Raw genomic sequence first — 13,474 nt, 5'->3', positions numbered from 1 at the left:
GCACTAACCCTAATATCCAGAGCGTTAATCTTGCAAACCCTAAATTGCATGATGTTACCGAACCTCGATCGAGGTTATAAAACCGGAAAACTTTTTTTTTTGGCTCATTTTCACAAGTCGTTTTCACTCCCTTGCTCTCTCTTGATTTGGATTAGTGTTAGTGAGCCCATTAGCTTTGTTTTTAGCTTCATTAGTGCTACTTAGCACTAAGCATTAGACCTTTCACATTAGACCCTTCACATTGGACCCTTCACATTGGGCTTAGGTTTTAGCATGGAGGGCCACGAGGAGGGCCACGAGGAGGGCCGCTCATCTATTGCGGACCTCATCGCGGAGATAGACCGTGAGCTAGCGGCTATCCGTAGGAGTGCTAGAGACACTCCGTCTACATTACATATCGTGGCAGACTTGGAGGCGATGCTTGCGTCCCTTCGTAGCCTTCACGATATTGTTTATGTAGATGAGTGGATAGCCCACCATCGCGCTGCTCCGGTGTCACATGGCCTGACATATCGTCAGGTCTGTGATCTTGCTCCTATTAGGGATGGGGCTTTCCTAGATCTTTTCCTCGATAGTCGTGGGATGAGGCCCGGGGCGGGGAAGCCCCTCACTATTTCGCGGTGTTCGCATCCTCGTATGGCGGCACATATCTATAGTCGATATGTTGCCGCATATGGGAGGATGCCGAACAACCGCCAGATCCCCATATACTTCGCAAAGCAGTTATATGCGGAGTTTGTCTTAGGGGAGGAGGTCGATTACACCAGCCATCGTCCGGGTGGTGGTGCTGGCCGAGGCCGTCTCCAGGACCAGGGTAGGCGGCCTCCACCAGCACTTCGTGTAGCACCTGCCGCCACAGATCCTTCCTTTGTGCCATTGTCGATAGTAGAGGCTCTTGGCACGCAGGTCGGCATTGACGTACGGAGTACCACGGAGAGCATCCAGCACGTGGTGCGCCTATTCTCACGAGCTATACCGACGACAGATGTGGAGGTATTTACATATAGATTACGTCTTAAGTTTTTTTGGTCATTTATCTTCATGTTTATATGTACTTTTCTATATTTTTACATGAGCAGCATGGTTGATTGTGTCACGCAGGTTCCCACACCTGCCACTCAGAGGCTCACTCAGGAGTTGGTAGAGGCGAGAGCGGAGATAGACCGCCTCCGAGCTGCATTACAGATGGCAGAGGCAGCTACTGCAGAGGCACAGCATCTGAGAGAGTCCGACATCCAGCAGGTAGGTTTCTCTTGCACGTTTAAGTTACAAATTTCTTTAAGTAATACCTAATGAGAGACTAACCAAATATTTTAATGCTTTACTTTTTTGCGTAGGCTCGGACCGAGGTAGAGAGCTCCAGAGCTGAGGCACAGCATCATCAGATCATGGAGCAGATTGCCCAGCACAGGGCAGAGCAGCTGATGCTGCATGTTCGAGAGTATCGTAGATCATCCGATGTGACAGTGCCTTACCTACCGTTATATCCACGGCCTATCACAGAGGTTTTTCGACGACCTCTCCCTCAGGATGCACCTCCCTTCCTACGGGATGCGTGCTGCTGTTTATGCATCGAGGACATTGACAGTACAGGAGGATATGCCCTAGGATGTGGACATATTTTCCACTTGTCTTGCATCACCCAGGAGCTCGTCCGGTTCTCAGCATGCCCATCCTGCCGTGCACGCGTCGACTTAGCGACGTACAGGGTATTGGGCATCGATGATCTTCACCCAGGCCTTGTACGAGTAGATGCCAGGACTGGGAGGCCTGTCGACTTTACATCAGCTATGGACTTGGGACTCGACGCCTTCGACGATAGAGCCCAGGAGCATGAGGTGCCTCCTGAGATAGAGTGGAGCTCACATGAGTTCGACGCTTACCAGAGAGTGCTACATGAGAGCCAGGTGACAGCATTTGAGCGCGTGGGTGGTGCTGGCCCTAGTGGCACAGCGGGTGATGGTGCTAGCAGCAGTGCTGCTTCTCATGAGCAGCGTGTCCTTACAGCAGAGGAGCTTACACGAGCAGAGTGGCAGACACGCACCATTGCAGATTATAGATTTTGGGTGTACAGACAGAGGCGTCTTGCATTAGCACGACGCAGAGAGAGAGAGAGGGCCATAGCAGCTTTTGGGACTCGTGAGCTCCCGAGTATACCGGCACCAGCTCACGATCCTTCCTTTGAGGCAGACCTCCCCGCAGACATTCGACGACCCCCGCAGCCGGCACAGCCGCCTCGACGTGCACAGCAGCCTCGACGCGCACGTCGACCGGCAGTTAGAGATGACGATTTTGATTGGGTTGCTGTTGATAGTGACTAAACTCAGACTAGCTGGGTTAGCTCACTTACATTGTACTTAGATTTTTGGGCAGTGACTAACCTCAGGCTAGCTGGGGTAGCTCATTTTCATTCTGATGTACTTATTTGATGTTTATATCATTATGAGTTTTCTCATTATTGAGTATCATTACATTTTAGTTGATGTTCTTGATTTTATTATATTTCTTAACACTTTTGCTATCATATTGTTTGTTGAAAATCTCCATGCCATCGTACCCAAACATGCTCCGATGGGGACCAAACTTTGCAAGCATGTGGGGGTGGGCCCCCCCCACATGCTTGCAAAGTTTGGTCCCCATCGGAGCATGTTTGGATTGGCAATGGGCGCCCAGTGCGGGTTTTTCAAGTCTCTTGGTGCTTAAGAGGCCATGGAAAATCCGGGCCTTCCCCATACCATCGTACCCAAACATGCTCCGATGGGGACCAAACTTTGCAAGCGTGTGGGGGTGGGCCCCCCCCACATGCTTGCAAAGTTTGGTCCGCATCGGAGCATGTTTGGGTTGGCAATGGGCGCCCAGTGCGGTTTTTTCAAGTCTCTTGGTGCTTAAGAGGCCATGGAAAATCCGGGCCTTCCCCATACCATCGTACCCAAACATGCTCCGATGGGGACCAAACTTTGCAAGCATGTGGGGGTGGGCCCCCCCCACATGCTTGCAAAGTTTGGTCCCCATCGGAGCATGTTTGGATTGGCAATGGGCGCCCAGTGCGGGTTTTTCAAGTCTCTTGGTGCTTAAGAGGCCATGGAAAATCCGGGCCTTCCCCATACCATCGTACCCAAACATGCTCCGATGGGGACCAAACTTTGCAAGCGTGTGGGGGTGGGCCCCCCCCACATGCTTGCAAAGTTTGGTCCGCATCGGAGCATGTTTGGGTTGGCAAAGGGCGCCCAGTGCGGTTTTTTCAAGTCTCTTGGTGCTTAAGAGGCCATGGAAAATCCGGGCCTTCCCCATACCATCGTACCCAAACATGCTCCGATGGGGACCAAACTTTGCAAGCGTGTGGGGGTGGGCCCCCCCCACATGCTTGCAAAGTTTGGTCCGCATCGGAGCATGTTTGGGTTGGCAATGGGCGCCCAGTGCGGTTTTTTCAAGTCTCTTGGTGCTTAAGAGGCCATGGAAAATCCGGGCCTTCCCCATACCATCGTACCCAAACATGCTCCGATGGGGACCAAACTTTGCAAGCGTGTGGGGGTGGGCCCCCCCCACACGCTTGCAAAGTTTGGTCCCCATCGGAGCATGTTTGGGTTGGCAATCGGCGCCCAGTGCGGTTTTTTCAAGTCTCTTGGTGCTTAAGAGGCCATGGAAAATCCGGGCCTTCCCCATACCATCGTACCCAAACATGCTCCGATGGGGACCAAACTTTGCAAGCATGTGGGGGTGGGCCCCCCCCACACGCTTGCAAAGTTTGGTCCCCATCGGAGCATGTTTGGGTTGGCAATCGGCGCCCAGTGCGGGTTTTTCAAGTCTCTTGGTGCTTAAGAGGCCATGGAAAATCCGGGCCTTCCCCATACCATCGTATCCAAACATGCTCCGATGGGGACCAAACTTTGCAAGCGTGTGGGGGTGGGCCCCCCCCACATGCTTGCAAAGTTTGGTCCCCATCGGAGCATGTTTGGGTTGGCAATGGGCGCCCAGTGCGGTTTTTTCAAGTCTCTTGGTGCTTAAGAGGCCATGGAAAATCCGGGCCTTCCCCATACCATCGTACCCAAACATGCTCCGATGGGGACCAAACTTTGCAAGCGTGTGGGGGTGGGCCCCCCCCACATGCTTGCAAAGTTTGGTCCGCATCGGAGCATGTTTGGGTTGGCAATGGGCGCCCAGTGCGGTTTTTTCAAGTCTCTTGGTGCTTAAGAGGCCATGGAAAATCCGGGCCTTCCCCATACCATCGTACCCAAACATGCTCCGATGGGGACCAAACTTTGCAAGCGTGTGGGGGTGGGCCCCCCCCACATGCTTGCAAAGTTTGGTCCGCATCGGAGCATGTTTGGGTTGGCAATGGGCGCCCAGTGCGGTTTTTTCAAGTCTCTTGGTGCTTAAGAGGCCATGGAAAATCCGGGCCTTCCCCATACCATCGTACCCAAACATGCTCCGATGGGGACCAAACTTTGCAAGCGTGTGGGGGTGGGCCCCCCCCACACGCTTGCAAAGTTTGGTCCCCATCGGAGCATGTTTGGGTTGGCAATCGGCGCCCAGTGCGGTTTTTTCAAGTCTCTTGGTGCTTAAGAGGCCATGGAAAATCCGGGCCTTCCCCATACCATCGTACCCAAACATGCTCCGATGGGGACCAAACTTTGCAAGCATGTGGGGGTGGGCCCCCCCCACACGCTTGCAAAGTTTGGTCCCCATCGGAGCATGTTTGGGTTGGCAATCGGCGCCCAGTGCGGGTTTTTCAAGTCTCTTGGTGCTTAAGAGGCCATGGAAAATCCGGGCCTTCCCCATACCATCGTACCCAAACATGCTCCGATGGGGACCAAACTTTGCAAGCGTGTGGGGGTGGGCCCCCCCCACATGCTTGCAAAGTTTGGTCCCCATCGGAGCATGTTTGGGTTGGCAATGGGCGCCCAGTGCGGTTTTTTCAAGTCTCTTGGTGCTTAAGAGGCCATGGAAAATCCGGGCCTTCCCCATACCATTGTACCCAAACATGCTCCGATGGGGACCAAACTTTGCAAGCGTGTGGGGGTGGGCCCCCCCCACATGCTTGCAAAGTTTGGTCCGCATCGGAGCATGTTTGGGTTGGCAATGGGCGCCCAGTGCGGTTTTTTCAAGTCTCTTGGTGCTTAAGAGGCCATGGAAAATCCGGGCCTTCCCCATACCATCGTACCCAAACATGCTCCGATGGGGACCAAACTTTGCAAGCGTGTGGGGGTGGGCCCCCCCCACACGCTTGCAAAGTTTGGTCCCCATCGGAGCATGTTTGGGTTGGCAATCGGCGCCCAGTGCGGTTTTTTCAAGTCTCTTGGTGCTTAAGAGGCCATGGAAAATCCGGGCCTTCCCCATACCATCGTACCCAAACATGCTCCGATGGGGACCAAACTTTGCAAGCATGTGGGGGTGGGCCCCCCCCACACGCTTGCAAAGTTTGGTCCCCATCGGAGCATGTTTGGGTTGGCAATCGGCGCCCAGTGCGGGTTTTTCAAGTCTCTTGGTGCTTAAGAGGCCATGGAAAATCCGGGCCTTCCCCATACCATCGTACCCAAACATGCTCCGATGGGGACCAAACTTTGCAAGCGTGTGGGGGTGGGCCCCCCCCACATGCTTGCAAAGTTTGGTCCCCATCGGAGCATGTTTGGGTTGGCAATGGGCGCCCAGTGCGGTTTTTTCAAGTCTCTTGGTGCTTAAGAGGCCATGGAAAATCCGGGCCTTCCCCATACCATCGTACCCAAACATGCTCCGATGGGGACCAAACTTTGCAAGCGTGTGGGGGTGGGCCCCCCCCACATTCTTGCAAAGTTTGGTCCCCATCGGAGCATGTTTGGGTACGATGGTATGGGGAAGGCCCGGATTTTCCATGGCCTCTTAAGCACCAAGAGACTTGAAAAACCCGCACTGGGCGCCCATTGCCAACCCAAACATGCTCCGATGGGGACCAAACTTTGCAAGCATGTGGGGGGGGCCCACCCCCACACGCTTGCAAAGTTTGGTCCCCATCGGAGCATGTTTGGGTACGATGGTATGGGGAAGGCCCGGATTTTCCATGGCCTCTTAAGCACCAAGAGACTTGAAAAACCCGCACTGGGCGCCCATTGCCAATCCAAACATGCTCCGATGGGGACCAAACTTTGCAAGCGTGTGGGGGTGGGCCCCCCCCACATGGAGATTTTCAACAAACAATATGATAGCCAAAGTGTTAAAAAATATAATAAAATCAAGAACATCAACTAAAATGTAATGATACTTAATAATGAGAAAACTCATAATGATATAAACATCAAATAAGTACATCATAATGAAAATGAGCTACCCCAGCTAGTCTGAGGTTAGTCACTGCCCAAAAATCTAAGTACAATGTAAGTGAGCTAACCCAGCTAGTCTGAGTTTAGTCACTATCAAGATAGAGATCTAGTCAGCAGCACCCTCTCTAGCTCTCAACTGCTCTAGAATGCTCTCATGGTCATCCACTCGAAGCCGAAAACGAGGGTGAGAACTGTGTTTTCGGCTCTGTACTCGAACAAGAGTGAGCCTGGTAGCAACCACTAGATGAGAGAACTGAAATGCCTCTAACTCCCACTTCCACTGCTGGAACTCAAGACTCCCCCGATGAAGTCGAATCTGCTGGTAGAACCGGCCTGCCACAATCATGCTATGGGCGTCATAAGAAAACCCATGATCATCCACTGTATCCTGGTCAAGCATGCACTTTGGCCTAGTGCAACTCATCAGATAGTAGTCTACTCCCTCGCTGTTTCCCTCACTGGCAATAACAGCAAATACATCACCCTCCTGTAGCAAATCTGTCAGGTCATCATAACTGACCATGAACGCAGGACCTGTGTGCTCAACAGACACCACTGGATGTGAAGGATGCTCGGGGGAGAGGAATGTCTGTATCCATGCATCTGCCCATCCTCTCGAGGCACAATGTGACCAATCGCCATCCATACATGCTCCACAGAAGCATGCAAACCGTCGTGTGTAAATCGTGGGGGCCGCCATGCACGTGCTCCTGATGGAATGTAAGCCCAAGGTGCCAGGTACTGTGTCACAATCATGGGAGGCTCTGCGGTCAATCGTGCCACCATCCACATGCCAAAAAAATCTCCTGACAATCCGAGCATCACGTCTGGGGTACGATGATGCTGCACTCCCACACAAATGTTGGGAGCACCACTCGACTACGTGGCCCGCATCTCTGAACCGCTGAGCATCCTGTCGCAGCTGATGACGCCTCAAGGCACGTTTCACACACGCGCCTGCACCATCATGCTCACCCTTCCCGTGACCAGTCTCAAAGAATGACCAAATCACTGGGATACTAGACTGCACATGCCACCTATAAATCCATAAAAGATAGTCTTAGTTATTGTTTTCTTTAAGATGTTCTAGTGAATTTAGTTTAATTGAAAATGTAAGAAAGCCATAAGTACAACCTGTAGAGCCAATAGAATTGACGTGATGACTTGAACTGTGCGCCACAACCATCCGACCAAACCCATCGCTGGACATGTCTGATCCCACAATCTCCTAAAAAATCGTCATGGAGACGAAAGCAGTGTTGCACAAAATGTGCATCATGTGAACGATCATCACTGATATAGAAATGATACTCTCGAATAATGACACGGGTCTCGGGGGTACTCGCTATCCCATCTACATGAGCCTCTGCATGTCGATAGCTAATGTGGACCAAAATAGCAACCTGGTGAGGGAAGCAATACATACGTTTAGGACACAAAAAATCAATTAAGTAATGAAGCTCAAACATAAAACAAATAGTACAAAATATAACCATTACCTGCTCTGAGAAGTAATACTCAGATTGTATCTCCTGAAAAGGTGTGAAAGTGTAGTTCTCTGCAAAATCAATCACAGAGACGACCACACCAATAGGAAACTCTGCTAGGCATGCTCGGAACTGACGATCCTGCCACTTGGCACAATGACTGTGCCGTATGTAGGGGTAGATCTGCTCCCTAAATGTGGCTGTGAAGTGACAACGTGGTGTATGTTTGTCCACGAGCTGCAACTTCCTGGACTGTCCACCACTCTGGAGCTGGTGTGTCACATACTCATAACGTTGCCATGCCACTATCTCTTGGTCACTTGCATCAAGATCTACCATCTGTAGATGTGCAAGTGAACCACATGATGTGCAATTGCTCTCCACACAAGGCATCCTATGGAACTGGGCATCCTCCGTGCGTGCACACAAAAGAGAGTGGATGAAATCACGTGGACTACGAGGCAACTCTCTATGCCCACTAAGAGAACGGAACACATCATAAAAAAGATTGAACTCAACATGGTAGCGACAACAACATGTGTCACGCTGACGTGAGTACCTCACAAACCAAGGCTTACACCCCTCAAATGACCTTTGCCCAATTTTAAGCTCTGGATACGAAGCTACAAACTGAGAATACAACTCAGTTTGGGACATTTCAAGAAAGCAAGCACCGTGCTCAATGAACACTCCTCTTGTCACTCTCTTACGCAAAGCTTTCTTGAAAACTGGCGATGCACGACAATTCTCCTCCCAAAAACTTTCTATCAAGGTTCTAGTGGTTTCATCTAGTAGGCGATCATGCCTAGCTACACGACCACTACTCGCCCACATAGCACCAACCTCATTGGCATCTAAACTTTGTCGCCTAATAGACCCAACTCTAAGTGCGTGTGGTGCTATGGAAAGGATGCGAGATGTGGCACTAACCTTACCCTTCATTTGGGAGCTACTTATGGCTGCCACAATAGCCCGTCGAGCAGCCAAAGCGTCCGCAGAGTTCCTCTTCTTGTTAACTATATAGGAATGACGAACACTTTGTAGCACCGCCATGCCAGCTCTCCTCTCTCTTCGACCTCCAATGTCGGAAAGCGCCCTGCAGTTGGCCATGTTGGGCAGATCAATCAAAGCATCAAGCACACATGCCTGTGATGAAGATGTGAGGTCTTTGAAATAGGATTGGAAGATTGCATGGGCACGACGATGTGCCCCTGACTTTGATAGTTCTTTCCTATCCACACGAAGGGCGCCCAAAGGAGGGGGGGTGGGTTCTTGTAGAAGAGAGGACTCAAGAAGGGCGGGTTCATGTGGATTATCTAAACTAAGGGGTAGTGGGGGGGAAGAGGGCGAAGGGAGAGGAAGTGGAAGAGGAGGAGCAAGGCTTGGATCATCGCCAACGGAAGGTGTTGCTCGTTGACGTGCTCTCCACTCTCTCTTTCTCTCACGAGCTACCCTTCTCCTCTCCTCCTCTTGAACTTGGTGGATGGGGGGGAGTCTAGTCCTATCACGTTTCCGACTCCTACGGCTTTGAGAACCCATTCTCAAGGAAGCTAAGAGAGAAAATATTATAAGGGCTCAATGATGGGATAGTACTACAGATAAGTGTGGGATAGTACTAGAGACGTGTGATTATATAGGAAAAATAGGTTATCCACTTCAAATCTCACTGGATTTCCTATCTAAGATTGATTGGATAACTAAGATAAACATAAAGATATTTAAAGATAAACTATTATCCACTTAAAAATTAATATTATTTATAATATTTATTAACAAGTCTAAATATTTATCATTACCAGATATATAAATATATATAAATATATCTTTAAAGAAATCTTTTATTTTATAATTATATAACTGCTTTTTTTAAATAAAGTATTTTTTTCATATTTTATTCAAAGGTTTATTCTACATAAAAAATTTTCAAGAAATATAAAAATAAAAAATTTATTTTTTTAAAATTAATAATATGATCTTTAATAATATTTTTATTGATCTAATCCCAAAATATAATCCTTTTAAATTAGTGATTTTAAATTCTTTTATTTAATAAGTTACATATATTTTATTATTTAAATTTCTATATTCTATTTCTCTAAATTACTAAATTAACTTTTCCAAAAATATGTTTTTGAAAAAAGAGGGGAGGTGGGAAGGAGATGCCACGTGTCACAAGCGTGCATGACACGTGGCATTCTCTTGACATGTGGCACTATTATGGTTGATGTGGCAATTCCATGATGTGGCATGCCATGTCACCATGTGCGAGGTGGCATGCAAAGGTGGCAAGATGATGTGGCATTAATGATGACTAGGATGATGAGGTGGGGAGTCAACTAGGTTGACCATGTTGACATGGAAGGTGGAGGTGGCAAGCTGAGGTGGCAAGCTGCTTATGTGGATCCTCTCGATGCTCACGTGGACATAAAGTGGCATGCATGTATAAGGTTTGGGCCTACCCAAGCCTCACACATGGAATGAAACCTAAGCTGTGAAGTTTACCAAGCCTAGATTTCCAAACCTAACTAGGATTGGTTTTAGACTTGAAAAGGGGAGAGTGGACACAATATGGGAATTTTCACTTGGGAGGATTGAAAATGGACCTTCCCATACTCAAATCAAGCCAAATTTTTTTTGATGAATTCATGGCAACAAGAGTATTGATCCCATGAGTTTTTAGATTGAAAGATTCAATATTTAATTTTCTAGAATTAAATTACTATTGATTTAATGGGCCTCTGACAGTCATAATAAATTTTCCAAAGTAAATCTACAAAAATCAAACCGTTAGATTTGTAATTTTATCTTATACCCACATTATACTAATCTTTCCCAATCTAATCATCACTAGATCCATACAATTTGAGCATTTTAAATGGTAGATGTGGTGGGAGGATAAAATAGTATGTTTTTTAACAATTCTAATATCTTTTAAATAATATAGAAAATAGTAAAACACATCAAAAATTACTCGATAAATCAAGTTAAGCTCTATGTTATTTGTATTTGTGAAATGCAAAGTGGGAACATCGTATGAGTAATAATGTAAAAGTTATAGGCAATTTACTCACATTCACTATACCTGTCTAAACCTAGGACAGGGCCTGTATACAAACTTGGTTCCCAAAGAAAAGGGGATTTGCAATTATTGGATATTCGATCAGATTATAGTTTTAGGTGCCCAACTTTGCATATGATGTTTCATTAGAAGACCTTGAAGTGAAACTCCTTGGCTAACTATGAGAGATTGGCTATTCTTCTTGAAAAAATGCCTGTTTTTCAGCTAAAGCCAAGGGCGCCCACGCCATGAAACTAGATAACCTCATCTTGCAACCACCCCTTGGCACACCATTTTGTAAACAAGCTTTGTATATACATGTGCTAGCTTGTGCACATTTTGATTTATTTTGTAAAAGCCAGCATAGACTTACCTTTAATATTTAGTAAAGCGTGATATGCTTTAAGGGCACTCTATTTTTGAAGATAAGAGAGTGTCGTGCAAGAAAAGCACCCTTTTGTATTTTTGGAGGCTATGGCCTAAATTGGAATAAAGTATCTCGTAAATACTCATGTGTGGGGGGAAAATAGGCCATACACACGTGAGGGGGATGATTGCACCCAATCTTGGAGCCAAATCTTTGTGAGCTAAGTATTTTTATTTGTTTTTGAATATTTTGATCATGGTCATGTGATGTTTGATGAATTGTTTGAATTTAAATCAATTCTTGTAATTTATTTGATTTCTATCTCCCTAGAAATTTAGATCCGTGACACACCATTCTCTCGGAAAAATCTTTCCTGTTATGGTTGATCAAGCACAAAGCGCTCTGGACAAATGCTCATGTGCACAATATTGGCTTATGTCCTAGATGCAAAAAGGAGTCGGAAACTATTGTTCACTTGTTTATAGGATGCGCCTACAATGCTGATGTATTTAAAATTTTGAATCAATGTATCTCCCCAGCCTAACATTGGGAAGTGACTTGGCTTGAAATTCTTCTTGGATAACAAATCAAATGCTCTATAGAGCTATGGAATATTATTAGAGCTGAATATTTATGGGCCGTGTGGATAAGCAGAAATAACTACGTGTTTAATTATGTTAATACCCATGTGTTGCCTAGTTTGAGAGATGGTTTACGTTTGCAAATGAAAGTTCTACACAAAGTCATCACATGAAACCCTACACAACACAACATACAAAGAATTCTATGGAGGAGATGCTTCAAATAGATATAGCCAAGGACGACTTCCAAGAAAAAAATAAGAAAATCCATAAAGAGTGCCTGGAAGAAGACAGCTAAGTGGCAGCTTAGAATTACAGAAATACATCCTTGGCCTTACGGATGTGAGAAATGTTTTAGTAGGTTAAAGTTCAAGTTATGCTTCTTAAAAAAGTAGTGATGTAACCAGTGGTCTTTTTTTAATATTGTTCGCGCTTTTTAAAAAAAAGTAGTGATGTAACCAGTGGTCTTTTTTTAATATTGTTCGCGCTTTTTAAAAAAAAGTAGTGATGTAACCAGTGGTGTTGACTTTCTTTTTTTAATATTGTTCGCGCTTTTTAAAAAAAAGTGAGCTTCATGAGTGTAGGTTCTCTCTCATTGTGAAGAAAAGACAAAAGAAATTATATGTAAGATGCACTTATTTAATAGTGAGAACACCTCACCACCACACATCACCACCACACATCTCCATCTATTTAAATTTAATCTAAAATTAGAATTTAATTAATTAAAATTATATGTATAAGAGTGCGTATATATAAAATTATTTATATTTACAAATATATACATATATATGTCTAAATATAATAAAATATAATATTATATATAATATATATTTACATGTGTATGAGAGTGTGTGTGTGTGAGAGAGAGAGAGAGAGAGAGAGAGAGAGAGAGTGAGAGAGAGAGTTTCTATGTATGGGAGTGTGTGTGTGTGAGAAAGAGGGATGTGAGTGTTTGACAGAGACACAGACATAAATTTCTATGTGTGAGAGAGTGTATGTGGGGGAAGGAGAGTGTGCATTTGCATTAGTGCATATGATGTGTGTGAGAGAGAGAGAGAGAGAGAGAGAGAGAGAGAGAGAGAGAGTGAGTGAGTTTCAACATTTGAGAGAGAGAGAGAGTGTGTGTTGAGGGGGAGAGAGAGAGAGAGACAGAGAGAAGGTACATGTATGTGTGTGTGGGAAATCCTAGCACCATAGAAAGAACATAGGGAATAACCCATTGTCGTGGGGTTTTGTCTAGCCACACTTGGGAGCCCAAACAGCTCATACAAATGCATGGTCAAGGTGTGTCACTCACCTCGTGAAAGCCGATTGCCTGGGATCTCTGATTTTATATTCACGTGATCACAAATTGTTTTTTGTTAATAACATGTGTTAACATGTTATTAACATGTTAACATGTTAACATGTTCCCAAAAAAGCCGGTGGGAAGCTCCCTGATAACCAGATAAAATCCCGCCGGGGTTTTGCAATACCCGGCGGTCCCGTCGGGAAAAAGAAAACCCCGGCGGGTCCCGGCGGGTTCGTCATCTAGCCCGGCGGGCTACAATTTTCTATATATATGGGCTTGGGGGGCCCTTTGGGAGTTCATTGCTGATAGTATACACAGGTAATGAGACTTGTGTTTGTGTGTGTGTGTGTGGGTGTGTGTTCGTGCGGGCAGCCCCATTGTCGCAATGCGCGGC

The 13,474-nt window shown here is 46.5% G+C and overlaps 1 protein-coding gene across 1 annotated transcript; it reads left to right on the top strand.

The window, feature by feature from the left end:
• Positions 1–1,080: 1,080 nt before the first annotated feature.
• LOC147604498 (uncharacterized) lies at positions 1,081–12,084 on the top strand. The gene is made up of 3 exons (XM_086794737.1): positions 1,081–1,242; positions 1,338–1,742; positions 11,905–12,084. The coding sequence occupies exons 1-3, from the start codon at positions 1,081–1,083 to the stop codon at positions 12,082–12,084; spliced, it is 747 nt and encodes a 248-aa protein (XP_086650863.1).
• Positions 12,085–13,474: the final 1,390 nt, after the last annotated feature.

Source organism: Cibotium barometz, chromosome 61 (assembly GCF_041138505.1).
Source record: "Cibotium barometz isolate CiBa-2024 chromosome 61, ASM4113850v1, whole genome shotgun sequence".
Classification (NCBI taxonomy): Eukaryota; Viridiplantae; Streptophyta; class Polypodiopsida; order Cyatheales; family Cibotiaceae; genus Cibotium; species Cibotium barometz.
This window is presented reverse-complemented; position numbering and strand designations above follow the sequence as displayed.